Source organism: Cyanistes caeruleus, chromosome 2 (genome assembly GCF_971803275.1).
Source record: "Cyanistes caeruleus chromosome 2, bCyaCae1.hap1.1, whole genome shotgun sequence".
NCBI classification, from domain to species: Eukaryota; Metazoa; Chordata; class Aves; order Passeriformes; family Paridae; genus Cyanistes; species Cyanistes caeruleus.
The window spans coordinates 53,579,940-53,598,501 of NC_141702.1; the positions used below are offsets into that span (position 1 = coordinate 53,579,940).

General features: G+C 42.0%; 1 protein-coding gene across 12 annotated transcripts in view; it reads right to left on the bottom strand.

Annotated features, from left to right (window-relative positions):
- PTPRK (protein tyrosine phosphatase receptor type K) overlaps positions 1 to 7,386 on the bottom strand; it is a 382,447-nt gene extending 375,061 nt beyond the window's left edge. For 5 of the 12 annotated variants that reach the window (XM_086877034.1, XM_086877030.1, XM_086877029.1 and 2 more), the window contains exon 1: positions 7,125 to 7,330. In XM_086877034.1, the coding sequence (XP_086733160.1) occupies positions 7,125 to 7,236 (112 nt within the window). In that variant the 5' untranslated portion in view covers positions 7,237 to 7,330. Of the gene's footprint in view, positions 1 to 7,124 lie in introns of all 12 variants that reach the window. The other 7 variants (XM_086877036.1, XM_086877035.1, XM_086877033.1 and 4 more) reach the window with 3 other exon arrangements.
- Positions 7,387 to 18,562: the final 11,176 nt, after the last annotated feature.

Consider the following 18,562-nt stretch of genomic DNA (forward strand, 5'->3'; position numbering starts at 1 on the left):
TTCAACAGTGTCTCATAAGTCAACAGAATTAATTTCATGACATAGTAGTTGAGAAATGGCTTCTTTTGCTATTCAATTAATAAACATAATCACACGTTTTCAGTAAGTGGCAACAGAAGTAAATGACTTTCTGACAAACTGAAAGGTCTAATCTTTCATACACTAGCTAACAAAAATAACCTCATATTACACCTCAGTACTGGACAAAGAATTTAATTTTTTCACATCACCAATCCTCAAGAAATTAAATCCCTCAAATCTTTTACTGAAAATGAAAACATAACTTTCAACTACATGGCTTCCTAGTTAGAGCAGACTAAGTGACTGGAAACTACAAAGTAGGCATGCACTATAGGTGACTGCAGCTGGGTAGTTTGCATAGTTTCAAACAACTGCTTTAAAGCCACCTGCAGTCAAGGCTTACCAGGAAGCAGCACAAGGTAATGACCTTTCTGACCTACAAAATTACATATAGAAGGATTTTATGCTCAGCCAGATGATATAAAATTGTCACCAGTGCCGTTTACTGCTGCCCAGCTGGCTCGTTCTGGCCTTTAGAAGCCATGGCCATTTTTTCCCTTCAACCCATATTCATGTCTCATGAACAATCCTATTTAAAAACCCCAGAGGATGGTCAAGAAATCATGCACAGAAGGATGCGAAAATGTAGAAACCAGCTTTAAACCAGTTCCTGCTGTGCCCCAAACTGGGTGTCACAACATCCTCTAATTCTAGCCTTGTATGTAGGTGTCACCTCCACCAAGTCCTCTATTGTTTGACATCACAATTGCTCTCTACTAAGTGCTATGAATAGGCCACTCCTTGTTTATACAATTATACAAAAAATGCTTTAGCTATCTATTATAGCAAAAGAGCACATTTAAACCCAGTTTACTCAAAGCTGCATGTCAGAAACACTAGCATAACACTGTCATGAGATGGCATACAGTCAACCAGAACGCAGCCTCAAACACCTTCACCCAGTCTAATCCCTCCAGCTCCAGAGCAAGTACCTTTCTTCCCACCTCAATTCATGTCCTCCTGCCTGCTCTTTGTACTTCCTTGGGTGGATAAAGTGCTGGCATGGTGAGCAGAGCTTGGATCCAGTGTGACTCAAACGAGTGCCAGGTTCGCCTCACATGAGCTACGCTGCAATCACAGCCATCAAACTGAGCCTCCCCACCCTCAGCCCTCATCCTCCCTCATGTCAGGTTTAGGTGTCTGCACACCTGCCAGTGAGCTAATAGGAAACTAATCCCAAGCCCCTTCTTCCCTTCAGGGAGATTCACATAAATCTAAAGCAGCTCACCCACAGGTCACTTGGTGGCCAGACGTAGCACAGCCCAAGACCCGAGAGCCACTCAAGTGATAGAAATGCCCCCCTCTGTGGCACCAGCAATTTAAATTAGCTTAATAGCATAGGCAGATTACAAATGAAGCTCCAAAACAGAGCACACACTTCTAGCAGCAGCACTACAAAGGCATCTTTTCATGACAATGATAAGCTATGACAGATGGGATTCCATCAATACCTGAAAACACAAGGTATGTCCTAATTGACCCAGCCAGAACTGAAGTAATTTTTTTGGAAGCTTCCTATTACACATTCAACAGGATCTGTGTTGCAAAAGGAAGAGTAGAGATTTCACCAAAACAGTTGCTGACACTCAGTCACATACCAGCTCCTGAGAGGTGAGATGATCTGGAGGACTACCAGATAGAGATCATACAAAGACATCATAAAGGCTCGAGAGCAAGAAGCAATGCTACAGCAGTGCTGCAGATCTCTCTGCATGTTAATCTAGATACTGCCAGTTTATACATGTATGAGGATAAACTCTTTTAAACTCACTTGTATTAACAAGAGCATATCAAGAAAGAGGCAAACCACAGTGACAAGAATTAAACTCTCCTAAACGTTCAGCATGAGGTCACAGGTCCTTCAAGAGCCTTGCTCAAAACCTCTCCTTCCTCCAAAAGGGCTGGTTAAAGACTCTGTCCTTCCCAAGACTCCTACTGTCCACTGGCACAGCCACCCCACAGACCATCATTTAATGCAATACCTCAGCTCTTCAGTAATGAAATAGTTCCATGAAAGTGTCAGCTCACAACCAGAAGTGAGACAAATGGTCAAAAAAGCCAAGCAAATGACAGGAATGATCACACAACAGATAGGGAACAGAACAGAAATCATTATTAAGTGCTATATAAATCCATCAGGCAGCTGTCTCATGGATGCTCTGAGCAATGTAGAACTGGAACAGAAAGACAAGGCTGATAAAGGATAAAAAGAAGATATGGAATGGTAGCTTCATAGAAGGTGGCTACAATTGGACTTTTCTAACTAGCAAAGAAAATGTTCAGATAGAGTGGAAAAAAAACCGTGTGGCATGAAGAAGATAAAATAGGAGAAATTATTATTAATCTTTTAATACAAGAGCTAGGATATATGAAATACAACAGGCTATTTCAAAAAACAAAGGACCATAGTTTTTTCCACACAACTTATAGATTCATTACCACAAAGCAAGGCAAATGCTAAAAGCAATACAGGCTGAAAATGTCGTTAGGCACAATCACAGTTACACAGTCCACTTAGAGTGTAAAATACCAGCACTTTGTTACTGCGTACAGACAATACTCAGAGGAAGTGCCAAAAATCCCTCTCCCCAAGCACCCACCATCAGAGGCTGCATACTGGACTAGGTAGACCTCTCACCTCATCACGTGCAGATTTCTTACCTCACCCCCAACCTTGGGATTTTTTACCTTTTATTTATTATCCTAAGTAGATCTTAAATAAGAGCAGGACATCTTCCTTGTTTTAAGGTGCACTGTGTGTATCACTACCACATTAATCAAGGAGTACTGTGATTCTCAGACAAAAAGGGACTAACTGGGACTAACTTTGGGGTCATTGTGCTCTGGGTACTTTCAATTTCACATGAATCAGTTAAGTTCCAATTAGAAAATTTATATCCACTGTATAAGTGTAATATGGCACCTGAAAATACAGATAGACAAGTGATCTGTGAACCCACAGTGCCATGGAAGGAGCTGAATATATAAAAGTTAAGAAAATATTTGAGAAGGTGGCAATGAAAGCAGGAAAATAATTTCAATTCTAATCTCACTCATTTTCTGTGTAATTTGTCAATACATTTTAACAGCTTGATAGGAAATAAAAAAGCTACTGATAAGTTTCTTATGCATGCACGCCTACCTGCACAAGTGTCTCCTGTATATCTCACATATATGCAAATTGTAGTACATTCTAGGTAAAATATGACTGGAGCATCTTTTGCTGTTCTGGCAGCAAAGAGCTAATTTGAGTTAAATTACTTCAGAGTATTTTAAAATATTTTCAAAGAGCTCTCAGTTTCTTCTCCTACATGATTACAAACAATAGATATGCTGGTTAAAATTTTCAGATATATTTCTCTGTAAGTATATTTAATGAAAAAAATCTATAAAACAAATAATATCTTCAACTTTATCGTATCAAATTTCTCAGTTAGTTTTAGTCTGTGTGAGTGAATCTATTTTATCAGGGGAAGGGAAAAAGATTAACATACTTACACTTGCATGTTAATTTGTGACACTAACTACTTCACATGCAAAAATCTAAGGAATAACTATTCTAATAAATTATTTGAACCCATAAAACATAGTGTTTTTTATGCTTAACTATCCCTAAGGTCTGAAATAACACAGTTAAATAACTTCAGGTAAGCTGATGTGTCTAGAATTTTTATCCTCATCTCTTTTATTTAGTAATTAAAAACCCCACACACTTGCACAGACACCATCAGAGGCAGTGCAATACATATTTCTATCAGCTCGTTGACAAGCCAGCAGCATTCTTCAAAATTTTTTTTAAAAAAATATTCCTTTTTTTCCTTCAAATTTGAAAATATGCAAATTGCTAAAAATAAAATTTTTAAAAAATTTAAGTTTAAAGTGATTGAGTTGTGAAAACAAGCTGAACTTGTTCTTTATCGAACTGTAGGAGTTGCAGATGAAAGGAGGTGCTATATAAGGAATAGCTAGACTTCAACAGAGAACACACTGCCAAAACATTTTGGCCTAGATTCTGACAGGCACGCACCCAAGTTGAAGGGTCATGGAAAGCAGCGGTGTAAAGAAACAATCTACAGAGACCAGAAAACATTACACTGCGGATTAGGGCTGTGTTGGAGGAAAGGGGGCGGGGGGAGGAGGGCAGAAAGAAGCTGCTTGGGGTTTTGTTTGCTTGGGGTTTTTTTCATTTGAAATCTGGGGAGAAAAACAAAAGATACAATGTCTCGATTATGTGCGAAGGAGGCAGAAAAGATATACAGTACAATTTCTAAGACAGCAACAAATTACAGAATGTATCTTGTTCTTTTTCCTAAGTTTCTGCAGCTCCTTCTCATTTGCTTTCAGAGAATATGTTAGAAGGAAGAACAGACGGCAAACTATCACACACAGTTCCTGAAGAAGGGCAACTTTCAAAAAATTCATACCCTGTAATTTGATTAGACCCTTAATAAACATGTCAAAGTTTTATGAAGAATTTTATGAAGAATTCTGGATCTTGCTATCTTTCATGCTCAGGGGTAGTACAGAGCATCATAAAAAGGAAATAAAAATCAAATTACAATGAGAGAGATTTGTGAAAGTTCCAGACTGACTTAATACCTTCATTAATGACAAAGGAAAATTAACAGTTTTCAATTCTTGCAATTCAGACAAGAAGAATATTAATAAAAAGGGAGCTGAGAATTAGCTAGGTTTAGTTTAACTTGGAAAAGCACAGGCTGTTATATTACAGTAAACATGGTGGAAGGCAGTGGAAGAAAGATGATGGCAAAACAGTATTCACGTTAAACAACAGAGATGCCTAGGTATAAAACAGATGCTCCAGTGTGCACCAGAGAAACTTCTCATTGGAGGCTACAGAAAGGCTCTCACTGGGAGGGACCTACGAACTCAAACCTTTGCGTGTGCGTCCACTAACACCAGGATAAAGAAGTTTCATCTACAGAATCATGAACACACATGCACACAGACTGGCTTAGACTAAGTAATGAAACAAAGTTTGTGGCAGTTTTATCAAATGCAGCAGGGCAAAGCTCTACCTGTGGATATCAAATGTATTTAATAAGAGCCCAAGAACCATACCTTAAACCAAGTACAATGACAGAACCATGTTTCACTAACATGAAACATGTTAGTTTCTATATGTTTTCTATTTCACTAAACCTTCAATAAAGTCTGAGTGTCTCTGATTAACAAACCTGTGACTGGTGCAATACATCAGTATCCTTGATCCTTGGCAATAGAAATTAAAGCCTTTATCTGCTGACATGCTATACACAGCAAAAAAAAAAAATTAAAAAAATTATAAAATCTTGTGTTTCCTAGATACAATTGTTCAACTCCTTGACAAGCTTTACCTACTCTGGTCAGAAGGATATTGAACATTCTTTTACACTTACCTAACACATACCCCACGGTACCAACCTGACTGCTTGTACTTGGCAATTCCAAAATGGGCTGCATGCCACATTTGCAGCATAAAATACCACAGACCATGCAAGTTATCAGAACTTCCTACTCTCCTTACACCACTGAAAAAGCTTATAAAAAATCTTTACGTAAGTGTTACCTCTGGTGTTAACATTAGTCTGATGAGTTAGGAGTAAAGCAAAAATCACTAGTCTGACTTAACCATGGTTTTGAATGAAAAGATATTACACTTGGGAATATTTTATTTTAGCTGTTCCTACAACATACCAGCTGTGTAGATGGTACATTTTCCTTCCCCTGGTAAAGGACTCGTAGGTGCTTACGTAAGTTTACAATTCTGATACAGAGACATTAAATTACACACACCAAAGTTAGACACACGAGGATGGATGTAATCTGCTCAGACCAGCACTGCTTCAACGTATTTCTTAATCGATGACATATCAAATGTCTCAGTTAAAAACTAATTTATAGGAGGACCAGGAGGAAAAGAAGAAAAGCCCCCTGACTATGCATCAGTCCTTTAGAGTCTCAAGAGTGCAGATTCTTTTATTAACGGCAGTTTTCAAATCAGTATCGTATGATAAAGATCTCAAACGCTTGTCCAACTGATGCACCCGATGCAACTGCAAGTACTATTCAAACGAGGGGGGGGAGGGAAGAAAGGAAAACGATAGCCTTAAGTCTATTTCAGCCAGCCAGTTAGTCCTTGGCGTAATACTTCACGTCGCAAACAGTAAGAGCACGTTTATGATAAAGCTTCACCCCAAGCAAACGAAGGCTGTGTCATAAACTACAGCGGAGCGGCTGGGGGTGCTGGTCCGGCACCGGAGCCCGCGGTGCTCCCCGCATCGCCCCGGCACAGCACGGGAGATGCTGCCCCCTCTTCCCGGAGCGGCAGCTCCGGCGCCGGGCTCTCTGCCCCGAGGCTCCCCCGGGGCCAACACCTCAGCACCGCCCGGCCCCGCGGGCTTTCATTCCGCAAAACCCCGCGGCGTTCGGCGGCCAGGGAGGAAGGGGCGAGAAATTCGCGGCTTTCACGCAACACGGACGCCGACCTTATCGGAGCTTTCCCTCCCGTTTCTCACCCACCGCTCTTTTTTTTAGCGCGGGGAGGGGGGATCCCGGTGGCCAGCGGCAGCTCGTGTTTCCCTGCCCCACGCCCCGGGGCGAGGGGAGCGGCCGGGCTGCGCCCTCCGCGCCGGGCAGGGAAACACCGGGAAAAGTTTGAGCGGGGGAAGGGGCGACAACAGCTCCAACCCCGCCGACACCTGGGAGGCCGGCCGGGGGGAAGAAAGAGGAGGAGGTGAGGAAGGGGAGTTTGTAAGGTGCCCGAAGCCCACGCTCTGTCCGCCCCTGCGAGCCCCGCTCCGGCAGCCTCCGCACACGCGTGGGTCGCCCACCGCGCTCCGCGGAGCGGAGGGAGTGGGGGTGTGGGGCAGCCCCTCTGCAGCCCCACCGCCGCTCCTCGGGGCGGGAGCCGGGTCCCGGAGCAGCGCGACCCTTCCCAGCCCTCTCCCGTTCCTTCCCCTCCCTTTCCCGGCAGGCAGCCCGGGCACGGCGCGACCCCGCCGCGCCGCCCGCCCTTACCTGGGCGCCGAGCAAGAACTCACCTGCCGAGAGCTGGGCCCGGGCCGCCCCGAGCAGGGCGGGCGAGCGGCCGGCCAGCAGGGCGAGCGCCGCCAGCAGCGGCAGCGAGGCGGCGGCGCCGGCCCCCCTGCCCATGCCGACTTGCGGAGAAGTTTCTGAAAGAGGCCGGCGCTGCCCCGGCCCGCGGCGGCGGGCGGAGCGCACCTCGACCGCCCCTCTCGCCGCGGCGCCTCGCCAGGAGCCCCCCGCGCCGAGGGGCGCCCGCTGGCCCCGGGGCCGCCCGCTGGGGCAGCCGTCTACGGCGCGACGAGCGCGGCGGCGGCGGCAGCGATTCCCCTCGTACTCCGGAGTTACTTTGCTGCTGGGCGAGTGGGGCGGGAGGGAGGAGCCGAGCGCGCACGTCCAACCCCCGCTCCCCGGCACTTGGCACGGGGAATGTGGGACTCCGGCCCGCAGCCCGGCGCGGGCGCAGCGGCGCCCGGCAGCGCCTCCTGCTGCAGGCGCGGCGGCAGCACCGGCTCGGATCGGCGCTGCCCGGATCGCCTCCGCTCCCTCGGATCGCCTTTCCCTGGCGCGGCGCGGCGCGGCTTCCCCCGGCACAGCTCGGATCGGCTCTTCTCCGCCCTCTCCGGCACGGCGCTGCTCGGCTCGGCTCGGCTCGGCTCGGCACGGCACAGGAGCTGCTACCGGCGGCTGTGCGAGCCTTCGCTCCCAGCCTCCCGCCCGAGGGGAACCTGCCGCGTCTGGAGGAGAAGGAGGAGAGGGGCGGAAGGGAGAGGGCGCCGGCTGAGCCGGCGGGGCGGGAGGTCGGGGCAGGGAGCGCGGCCGCGGGCGGCGGGTCTCGGGCGCTGGTTTCGGGGGAAGGTCCCCACGCCTCGGCTGGGATCTGTTGGCTCATCCCGCTCTTGGAAACGCCGTATAGATCGAGCGGCGAGCCCACGCTCGCATTATCGGCGCGCAATAAACAGCCCGGCTGTATCCTCGAGTCAGGGTTCGTGCTCTTGCTTTCTTTGGCAACACTTGTCTGGCTCCTAACGCCAGTAAAGGCTCATTGTTCTCAATTGGAATGGTAATAAACACTATTGCCATTATCCTACCGTTTCCACGCGTGATCACTGTCTGACCTTTCAGACAGGTCTGTGTGCAGCTGTGCCACTCTGACACCCGTGGGCTCTGACAAAGGATGCTCTCTCCTGATCCAGACCCCAGGTATGCCCTAGAATAAAGGCCTCGTTCTCTGTTTTTAAAAGCACTGCAGGTCCTTACGCTCCCAGAGCTTAGAACTCCCAAAAGCGTTTGGAATAACAGGTAAAGTCACCAGTGCTGGAATTTATGTTTAAATAAACATAATCTCCTCAAATTATTTTAACTTATTTTTTATTAGATTTTATTTTTTTGCGTGGCAACTTGTAATTAGAGATGTTGTATAATGATTACAACTGAACCTGAAACCACTGGAAACTCCAGGTTTTATTGCAAATTCGAAATTCAATCCAGGTTCATCAAAGGTTTGCTGTGATTCAAAATCCTTTCCAGCCATTGTCTGGCAATTGATAGGTTTACCTTTAAGCCCCACAAGCCCCCAGGTTCCCACAGCAAGAAAAAAAAAAAAAAAAAAAAGGAAAGTGAATCACAACGTGTTATACAAAATACCACGTAGATCACACACGCCCAACACTAAAAAAACTCTACACCTGGAAAACCCTGTCCTTCATTTGGGTGGAGTGGCTGAAAACCCACTTGTATGCTTACCCTGAACTGTAAAATGATGTGCTTCAGTGAACACTGACTCTTTGTTTGCACTTCAAGAAGAATGGGAGCTCTGTGAGATGATCTCACAACACCCAGTATTTCAGGAAGGATGGGCCATGTACCAGATGGGAAATTTTTCTGAGCAAGGTGAAAGAAAGAAGTGTGCCAGCCCAGCTTTGGATGCCTGAGGATACATCACCATTTCTGTTGCTAATGAAAAAGATGTACCAAGTCATATTGGTGTGAGGGAGTATGTGGGTATCTAATGTCTGCCTTCATGCTGGGAGCTATACCACTAACACTGTAAAAGTGACTTCAAGCCAGATAACTCGTGAGTTGTTTGGGAGGGCAGAGGAGAGGAAAACTGATGTCTCCTTCCCCTTTTACCTCCATGACAGACTTGCAGCTATCTCTGATGGTCAGCACCGCTGATTGCCGTGTCTGGAGCAGGGGGGATGTTGTTAGGTGATGGTGAATGTGCAGTTCCAGGTTGTTGCTTAGATAATTCTCTGAAGTGACGGATCCCACTGATGATGTGCAATCATCTGGGCTTTATCCAGATAGCTTACATATGCTCCAGTAGGAGTCTCTTGAGATTTTATCCTTTCCCATTATTCCATTGCTATTAAAAAGCAATGAAAAGTGTTTTGATTGCTATTCTTTCCTTGACTAGAGAGTTCAGGCTTGAGAGGTAGGGGTGAGGTGTACGTGTGACTCCACTTTTCCCTCAGGTGTGTGTGCATCTGTTGAACTACTGTGTGTGGTTCAGTCCATGTGTACTACTGCACTTGGCATCCTGACAAACACACTTCAGGTCTGAGGTATTTTTTTATGCTATATGACATAAATGGATTTATTTTCACTCCAGCTTTTATATTTTTAGAGCTCTAAATGTTTTACCGCTTTCCCATTTTCAATTAAGAACAAGCAAATCTATATTACCTGTTGCATGTTTTTTAAAAACTCTCTGAGCTAACAAACTGTATGTTAAATGCAAGTCTAATATAATAGCAGAAAGATGGAGACACATCACAGTAAAATCTTTCCCTCCAGCCTGAGAGCTATTTGGAACTTAAGGAAGGTATGGTCTTTATCTTAGTAATTGCAACATCTAAATAAAGTGACAAATAAATCTCTGTCAATTTCAAGAAACTGGTTCTGAAACTCTACTAGCTGCTTCTCTTTGTATTCCCAGTAAAAACTTTCCCACTATGCTTTTGTGTGTTACTAAGCCTGTCATAACATATTTTTTAACACAGGCTATCACTTAATTATATCTGTAATGACTGACAGATGTCTACTACAATATATTTCACAGCAAAATATCTTAAATTAGCAATATTTCAGTTACATCTTACATGGTCTTTTCCTACGGTATTTGAACAGTATATAAAGTCTAGATGTAAATTACATATTCCTAACCGGGAAAAATATTTCCCTCTTCCTTTTCTTTTTCAGGAACCTTTAACCATTGTCCTAGAGCACAAGTGGATTTGGAGAGATTTAAATGGAAGTTTTCAAAAAAAGATAGTCAAGTATTCTCATTATCCTGCTGCTCCCATCCAACTTTCCACCCCTCTGCACATTTTCTTCCTTTGAGAAAATGTTCTCATTTATTTTGTGAGCCTTAGCAAGATCCCAGGCCTTGAAGTTCTGGCTCTTCAAGGTTGGAGATCCTAAAGAATATTGAGAATTGTATTGATTGAGGTTTTCTTGGTGTTATCCAACAATGCCCATGGTAGGGGTTTCATTGTATTTTGACTTCTGAAAAGAATACCTCTATGAAATATACTTCAAATTTCAATTAAATGTGTTATTTTAAAGCCTAGTACTCACAGAGACTTTTTGAGAACATGCTGATTTCACAAAGAATCAGCAGCCAACACTCTTGTCTTAAGAAACCATGAATACATGGACTGAAGAGGAAGAAACAATGGAAAAGACAAAGAGTCTTACTGGCACTTTTCAACAACCTCCCCTCACACAGCAGCTTTTTGGAAGCAAATGTGAGGCAGACTACAAAGTATGGGGATTCACTGATGCACATCATGTGTGCACAGGTGGACCTGAATAATACCTCCCAATTAGGAGTATCCCACATTCACCCAGCTGCTTGTGGTACATGGTGAGACCAGGACACACAACAAGTGAACTGCCTGGTGACAGGGACATCTCTGCAGCTCTTGCTCACATTCTTCAGCCCTGTCATCAGAGCTAGTGACAAGCTAGTGTGACTACAGAGATTACTGTGTGGCAATTTGTTCCATCAAAGAGTGGGCTCAGTGACTTTGGAAGTCCTTTCCAGCCTTAATGATTATACTGTTCTATTTCATCATTCTCTAATTTCCCATCCTGAGCCTCCTTCCCACTTGACCACCATTGTCATCAATGTTCACCTTTCAGGGTAGAACTTTCCACCACCTCTCAAGAGACAGGATATTACTTGGGTCTTCTTGTCATCTCTGCAGTTTTGACAAAATAGCCTGCGATTTTTTTTAAAAGAGCACATTTCCTGTTATTGACCAAATACTGTCTTATTTTTTCTTTGAGCAGACAAAATAGTTGACAACTGAAATATAGCATGGGAAAAGCCTTCAAGAAGGAGCGAGACAAGGCCTTGTTCTGAAATAATTTTTTTTACTGAATTCCATCCCTTCAAAATGACATTGTACTGTGAATTCCTCATGCCAAGGTCCATCCCAGAAAGAAGGTGGTCCCTGAGTTTGTCTAAATATCAAAGAAAAAAATTCCGTAAAAGTCTCTGTTTTAACAGAGTCTTGTTCTGTAAGACACTATTTGGCTAAAGCAAGGGACACTGGAAGACAGCTAATAGCTGAAACTCAGAATACCTGAGTGATTATGAAGGCATTAAATTCCTCAGAACCACTTGGTTTTAAACAAGTTCTTGCTACACGTTTTCTGTATGTATGTGTTTAAGCAAATTCACCTCTCCACATTGCCTATAAGCCTTTCACCAGTCAGCTTCTACCCCCATGCTGTTCATCACAGCTTCATGCTCGTTTTCCTCATTAGAAATGTAGGAGGAAACATTGTTTTGTGCCACTGAAGGAGACACCAGAAAGATTTTAGAAGTTTCTGAGGACTTGCAAAAGTACATTGCACTGCTGTACTGATTGCCCAATTTTTTTAGATTATTGTACTTGTACCTGCTGCTTGCAGTGGTTTGAAAGCATGTAGAGCTTCAAAGTCCACAACACTGAAGCTGAGCTTGAACTCAGTTGAAGTTGTTCACTCGGGTCTTGGAACAGCTCCAAAAAGACACTCAATGTGCCCTGCAAAGATTCGTGAGAAACTGTGAAGAAAAATGGACAGATGGCCTTAGAGTATTTGTTGCCACTGAAGTGCAGTAGACAAAGAGATCCAACAGTAGAGAATGGTTGAGTTGGATGAGGTCTTGTGGGTGTTAATCTGATGCATTGAAAACAAGAAGCTGATAGAAAAATGAATATAAAAGGAAAATAGATGGGTTTTCTAGAGTGATCATTTTAGCAGCAGCTTTGGGGGCTAAATAGTTGTCTGTGATTAGGAGGATAAATTACACAGTATTGCTTCTGTTTCCTTATTAGGTAAACCTGCATATACTTGTAACTTAATTGAGTAAACATGCACATTTAAAATTCAGTGAGTAAAATGTAAAAAGTTAACGGATAAGAGAAACAAACTTAAAACCAGCATGATGCAAAATCAAGTTGCACTTTTCATCCACCTTTAACCCAGACTTAGGATGTTGTGATTAAAATGAGAAACATGGAAATATTTTGTTCATAAAAAAGAAATGCAGGACTGGGTAATTTTGTCTTGAGAACCTTTAAAAAGCATGCAGTTTGTGAATTGTCAGGTAATAGGCCTTGAAACACTAAAATATAATTTTGGGGGTGCTGGTGGGTGAGAGTCTGTACAAAACCCAGAAACATATACTCACAGCCTAGAAGGCCAGTTGTGTCCTGGGTTGCATCCAAAGCACCATGGACAGCAGGGCCAGAGACAGGATTCTGTTCCTCTTCTCCTCCCTGGTGAGACCCCACCTGCAGGACTGCATCCAGCTCTGGGGTTCCAAACACAGGAAGGACATGGACCTGTTAGAGCAAGTCCAGAGGAGTGACACCAAGATGTTTAGAAGGTTGGAGACCATCTCCTATGAGGACAGGCTAAGAAAATTTGGCTTGTTCAGCCTGGAAAAGAGAAGGATTTGAAGTGACCTAATTGTGGCCTTTCTTTACTAGACAACAGTATACATGAAAGATGAAGAGAAACTACTTACAAGAATATATAGTGACAGGACAGGGGAAATGGCTTCAAACTGAAAGTAGGTTTAAATTAGATACTAGGAAGAAATTCTTTACTGTGATAGTGGTGAGGCACTGGCACAGGTTGCCCAGAGAAGCTGTGGATGTGGACTCATCCCGGGAAGTGTTCAAGACCGGGTTGGATGGGGCCCTGATGAACCTAGTCTGGTGGATGGCATCCATGCCCATGGCGGGGGCGGTTAGAACCGGATGCTCTTTAAGGTCCTTCCTACAATTCTATGATATCTCTTTTTGCAGGCTTTTTCTTTTTTTCCAAAGTTTAAGATGTTTGGGGGTTGCAGAGGAGACATCTCATAGAAAGAGACATCTGAAATGCATTTGTAAATGTCAAACCATGAGCCCCTTTACTGACAAAAAAAATTCAACAACTTCATTTGAATTGTGTGATTTATTTAGTGAGAGTAATGGCATACAGGTTATCCATAGCCTCAAGACCTCTCACACTGCTGCTATGTCCAGTTATGCTACAATCAGTGATCAAGTTATTAAGGGGGCTTGAAGGAAAATCGATTATTTAGAAGTACAATACATTGGGAATTCAGTCTTCCTTTCCTTCATGGACGTACCGTTTTTGAGATTACCATTAGATCCTCAACAGCACACATTGTGGAACTCTTATCTGAAAGAAGACCTATATCAGAAATCTTGAAGTGAAATAAGTAAAGCTTATCAATCATTTTAAGTAATTCAGAACTCTGTAATGTTGAGCAGATCTGATGGGATAGGTAGTGATTTTGTTTGGCTTATCCAGGCAAAAATGTCCTATATAGATTACTGTGAAACCTGTTACCAAAATGAACGGAAGCTAGGCTTGGCTTGGAGGAGAGCAATTAGTCTCCCTGTAATAACTCTTGGTTTTACAGTGGTGTGTTCCAAATTTCTGTGAGATCCAAATGTTTGTTTCCACCTCTTCTTGTTAATTGGAAATTGATACATATGGGGGTGTTGAGAAATCTGCCTGAATATAAAACGGTCTAAAGAAAACAACCTTGAGCATAAACAACCATGAGTAAGTGACAATATAAAAAACATTAGCCAATGCTCTGGCACATTTATCCTTTATAAAGGAATTAATTCAGGTTCTTCCTGTTAACCAAGAGATGGCTATGATTTGAATAAGAAAGAAGCTGAAGAAGCACAGTATATGATTCAACCTTACCCTCACAGATATTAATGATAGCCAGGAATAAAAATCGGAATCTGCAATCAGTCAGTCCATACTCGAGGGAATAGGAGTATGATTAAAGATATTTTAAGTCCAGGACTATATTTATTTTTGCAGTCTCACTGGCTTCCAACTGAAAGCAAAACTGTATCCCATCTATATGCACTTCATATCTGTGGCTATCAGTGTGCTGTGGTGAGCTGATCAGTGACCGCCCACCAGAAAAGCAAAATTCACACCTGGCAGAAGTTTTCTGATATTACCCAGAGGGAAAAGAAATCTGGGCAGGAAAAGATGCTAAACAAAACATAGCCCTCTCTTCTTCAGCCTATGATGTGAATTTGTCAGCTGTGGTAGGGACCTTTCTTAGAAGGAGAAATAGATGTTGAATTATTTCTTCATCTCACATAAACCTGAGGAATCGTTAATGCTCTGAAAATACTTTTGCTGAAACAATTGTTAAAAAATCATGGTTGCCATCTTGTCTATAGTTTTAGGAAGATTTCATCCCCAAGGGAAATTAATCAAGACACATTAATACATACTCAGCATACTCACAAGTCATAACTGACGTCTGGTATAGTGATTGCTCATGTCACTCCACAAAAGCTTTCTCTATTAGAACAGTCTTTCATAAGTCTGCTACTAAACTTCTCTTCAAAAGTGGAAAGTGTCATCAGATAAATCTTACAGACTCATAAAGACTTTGTCTCTGGGGTCTGACAGCTATATTCTGGTTGTTCTTAGAATATTACTACCTCAGTTTTGTGTACTTTAACTCTAAGATTTCAGTGTGACTTTCAGATATCTTCCATAAAGCCCTAAGTTTCCGCTTTTATCTTCCTTCATTTTAGAGCTGAAGTTTTCAATTCTCAACTTTTAAAATAAGATACTAAAATGGAAAAGGCTACCTAATCCAAGAATAGATGTGTATATATCTTATCTAAAGTAGGCTACCTTCTGCCCAAAGAGTTTATCAGCAGTTGAATTACCATACTCTCTCTTTGCTGGATGGAAAGTGACTCACTCTGAATTCCTGTATGTCAGGATGTTGAAGCTGTGTGTAAAGTTGTTCTATTCTTCTCTCTTTTTTTTTTTTTTTTTTTTTTTTTTTTCCTAGTTCTAAATTTAAGGCTTACATTTCTTATATCCAGTTTTAGTTGTGTAATACCTGGAAGAATTCTTCCTTCTCTAGAACAACTTCATAGGAATATATCAGAAAAGTTTGAGAGAAAACATGGTGAAGACAATGCAACCTGAAACAGGATACTGTAATACATTTAATAATAATTTTATTTGAGTCTGGAGAGTGTTGAAAAGTAAAAAAAAACTGTAGACCAGAATTAGTGACGTTTACCTGGGAGCTTGCTGTAAATTTTTTTTGTATCTTGAAAAAAAGATTAATTCAGGCATTTATGTTAGAGAATTGTTTTACCTGGTCCAATTGTTTCAGTTTTAAAAATGTATCTCCACTGGATTCTGAAACTCTCTTTCTTTCAGTAAAGATCAAAGGAAAATTCCTTTACATTTTATGTAGAATAATCTGAAAGATGTAATAATGAACTTGGATGCTTTTTTTCTGTCTGTGCTGGGATAATTCTTTGTTATTATGGCATTTACTTTGCTGAGTTAGATTACTGTCTGTTTTATCTCAACAATGACAGACTAGAGGACAGTAGAACAGATTAAGAATACCTATAGCAAATGCAAGGTCAACCTGCACAATCTTTGACAATTATACTGCACATTACCATCATTTTATGTGCTGTAAATAAGCCCACATCCTTTGTTTTGCCTGACTCCTTCCAGATGCCACTTCCCTCAAACAAACCACAGTTCTCAGGTTCTCAGCAATATTTGCAGATTGAATTGTGCTTATGGATGTACCTTTGGCCTACAAGAATGTAATTTCTCCAGGTTAGACAACCAGATCAAGACATTTTAATGTTGCACTCTGCATTATCCCAGCCTATTCTTAAACTGCCATCTCTTCTAGGCAGGGACATTTAGGATACAAACAAAAATCTCACATCTTTATAGTACTGATGGCAGTAGTAACACTGATACAGTTTACAAGGTGATGTTTCTGTATGAAGGATTGGCCATTTTTCACCTTCAGCTTGGGTTTGGGTGGTTTATTATCCTCCTAACTCAAAATTACTCCAGGAGACCTGAGGCAATGTGTAGTATATCAGCCTAGTTTTCTCCACATTCTAGTGTATTCTGCCCTACTCTTGGCTGCTCATACTCCAGAGAAGAACAGGGCTCTCTTTTATTCTCAGGCACCTCAAATGAGCTATTATGAATGAATCTGAGCCCCAAAAAAGGTTTCATAGTGACTTCTAGAGGACCTGATCTTCAGGTTCTTTCAGTCAGGAATATTTCAGTCTCCAGGAAATGCCATAACACCTCTTGGCTCCTGTTCACAATAATTTGGCATGTTTGTCTCATTTGGTATCCCTGTGAGAGGAGGTAGCTTGTTGTTTACTCCTTTTCCAGTGCCCACCTGAGTGCTAGCATTTAATGACTAATCACCATGTGGCACCACTGTAATGATTGCACTAGTTGTAACACCACTAAGACAACTATATTATTAAATCATTTTCCCAGGGGAGATAATAGACAATGATAAAATAAAAAAAACCAAAAAACAATAAATATAAATTATGTTAGTCTTGGAGAAAATCACTAGCTTATTCAGGTAGGAAGAAAAACACAATTACCAGAAACACTTCAGTTCCTAAGAAGGAAGGGTTAAGAATCCCATGAACTCCATCTAACTACAGGTTTTATTTGGACAAAATATAAATTCAGAGGAAACCTGTCCTTGCACAGCTGAAATGCCCTTTCTGCTGTTTCCTTTCCCACTGGAGTAATTAGCTATGGTAGCAGTTCAAAAGTGGTTGCCTGGCATTTATGATTAGAATTGTTAATTCCAGAGTGTTAAATATTTCATTTATTAAGGAGTATAGTCTGCTTAAAATCTCACTTCTGCCTACAGTTTTGCATTAGAGGTTACTTGTAACATCTACACATATAAAGATTAGAGAATATATGTTCCCTCTATTTTTCAATGCACTCAGATGATGCATTTTGTAGAGCTTCAGGTCTGGTTATTCGGTTGTTATATAATCAATGAAAGCTCTGTCCAGCAACAGAGGTTCTCCACGTGGTACTGTGAACAGTTCCACTGAAATCATAGCCTCATTCATCATGCCTGAAGATAATAGCTTGCTAGGTTGGGCCAGATCTCATAATTCCCTGCTTTCCCCTGCACCCTTCCTGAGGGCATTTTCAAAATATGTGGAAGAGAAAAATACATAGTAAATCACTCAAAATGGTAAAAATGTTGAGATTTCAAAATTCAGCTTTTAAGGCCACTTGAATAGATCATTTGTGTGCTTTATGTGTAACAGCATCAGCAGTAGTGTCTTCCAATGATAACCTCTTAAATGACCACACTTGTTCAGCTAAATTAAAGGCCTGAAGAAGCTTTCAGTCTTTATTTTTTTGTAGAATCTAAGTCTTTAAACAGCACTTTGCCTTGTAATAGGTTTCAATGACTAATCAACTTAATTTTGAAAATGTTTCAACCTTTAAGTTCCAAAAATTGCTCTTTCTAATATCTCTCTAAATTAGTCTTTGCTTTTGCCTACACTAATTACTGTTTTATCTATATACTACAGATCTCAGAGAGGGTTGTCAGTAATAAAATTATTAAGAATATATTGTTAGCAAGCACTTAAGTTAAAATTACTTTTACTGTAATTTTTTAATCATCAACTGTCAGGGATTTGAGTCATGCCTGATTTACAAGGAAATCTGCATTTCTAACACCTGGGGGAGATAGGTTATTCTGTTGGCTTATGCTTACAATGAGTACTCCAACAATTCTTTGGGATCACAAAGTGGAAGTCTACCTATCTAGTCATAAATTATAAGCAGTCTCATTAGTTTATTTCAGGTTAGCACATGGAGGGTTTTTTATAACCACTGTTGCTATAAGGCAGGTAGAGTGCCTAGCAGCACGCAGGGATTACAGAGAGGTTTGTGATCTACTCAACCTGCTGTGTTCAAAGTTTCAAGGATTGTCTTGAAGCAGATGTTTGATGGATAGCATACAGTGCTCCTCCATCAAGCACTGTGAGTCATCGCATTGTGTATGGGACAAGTTTATTCAACTTCCACAGAGCAGCATATCCCCACAGAGAGACCT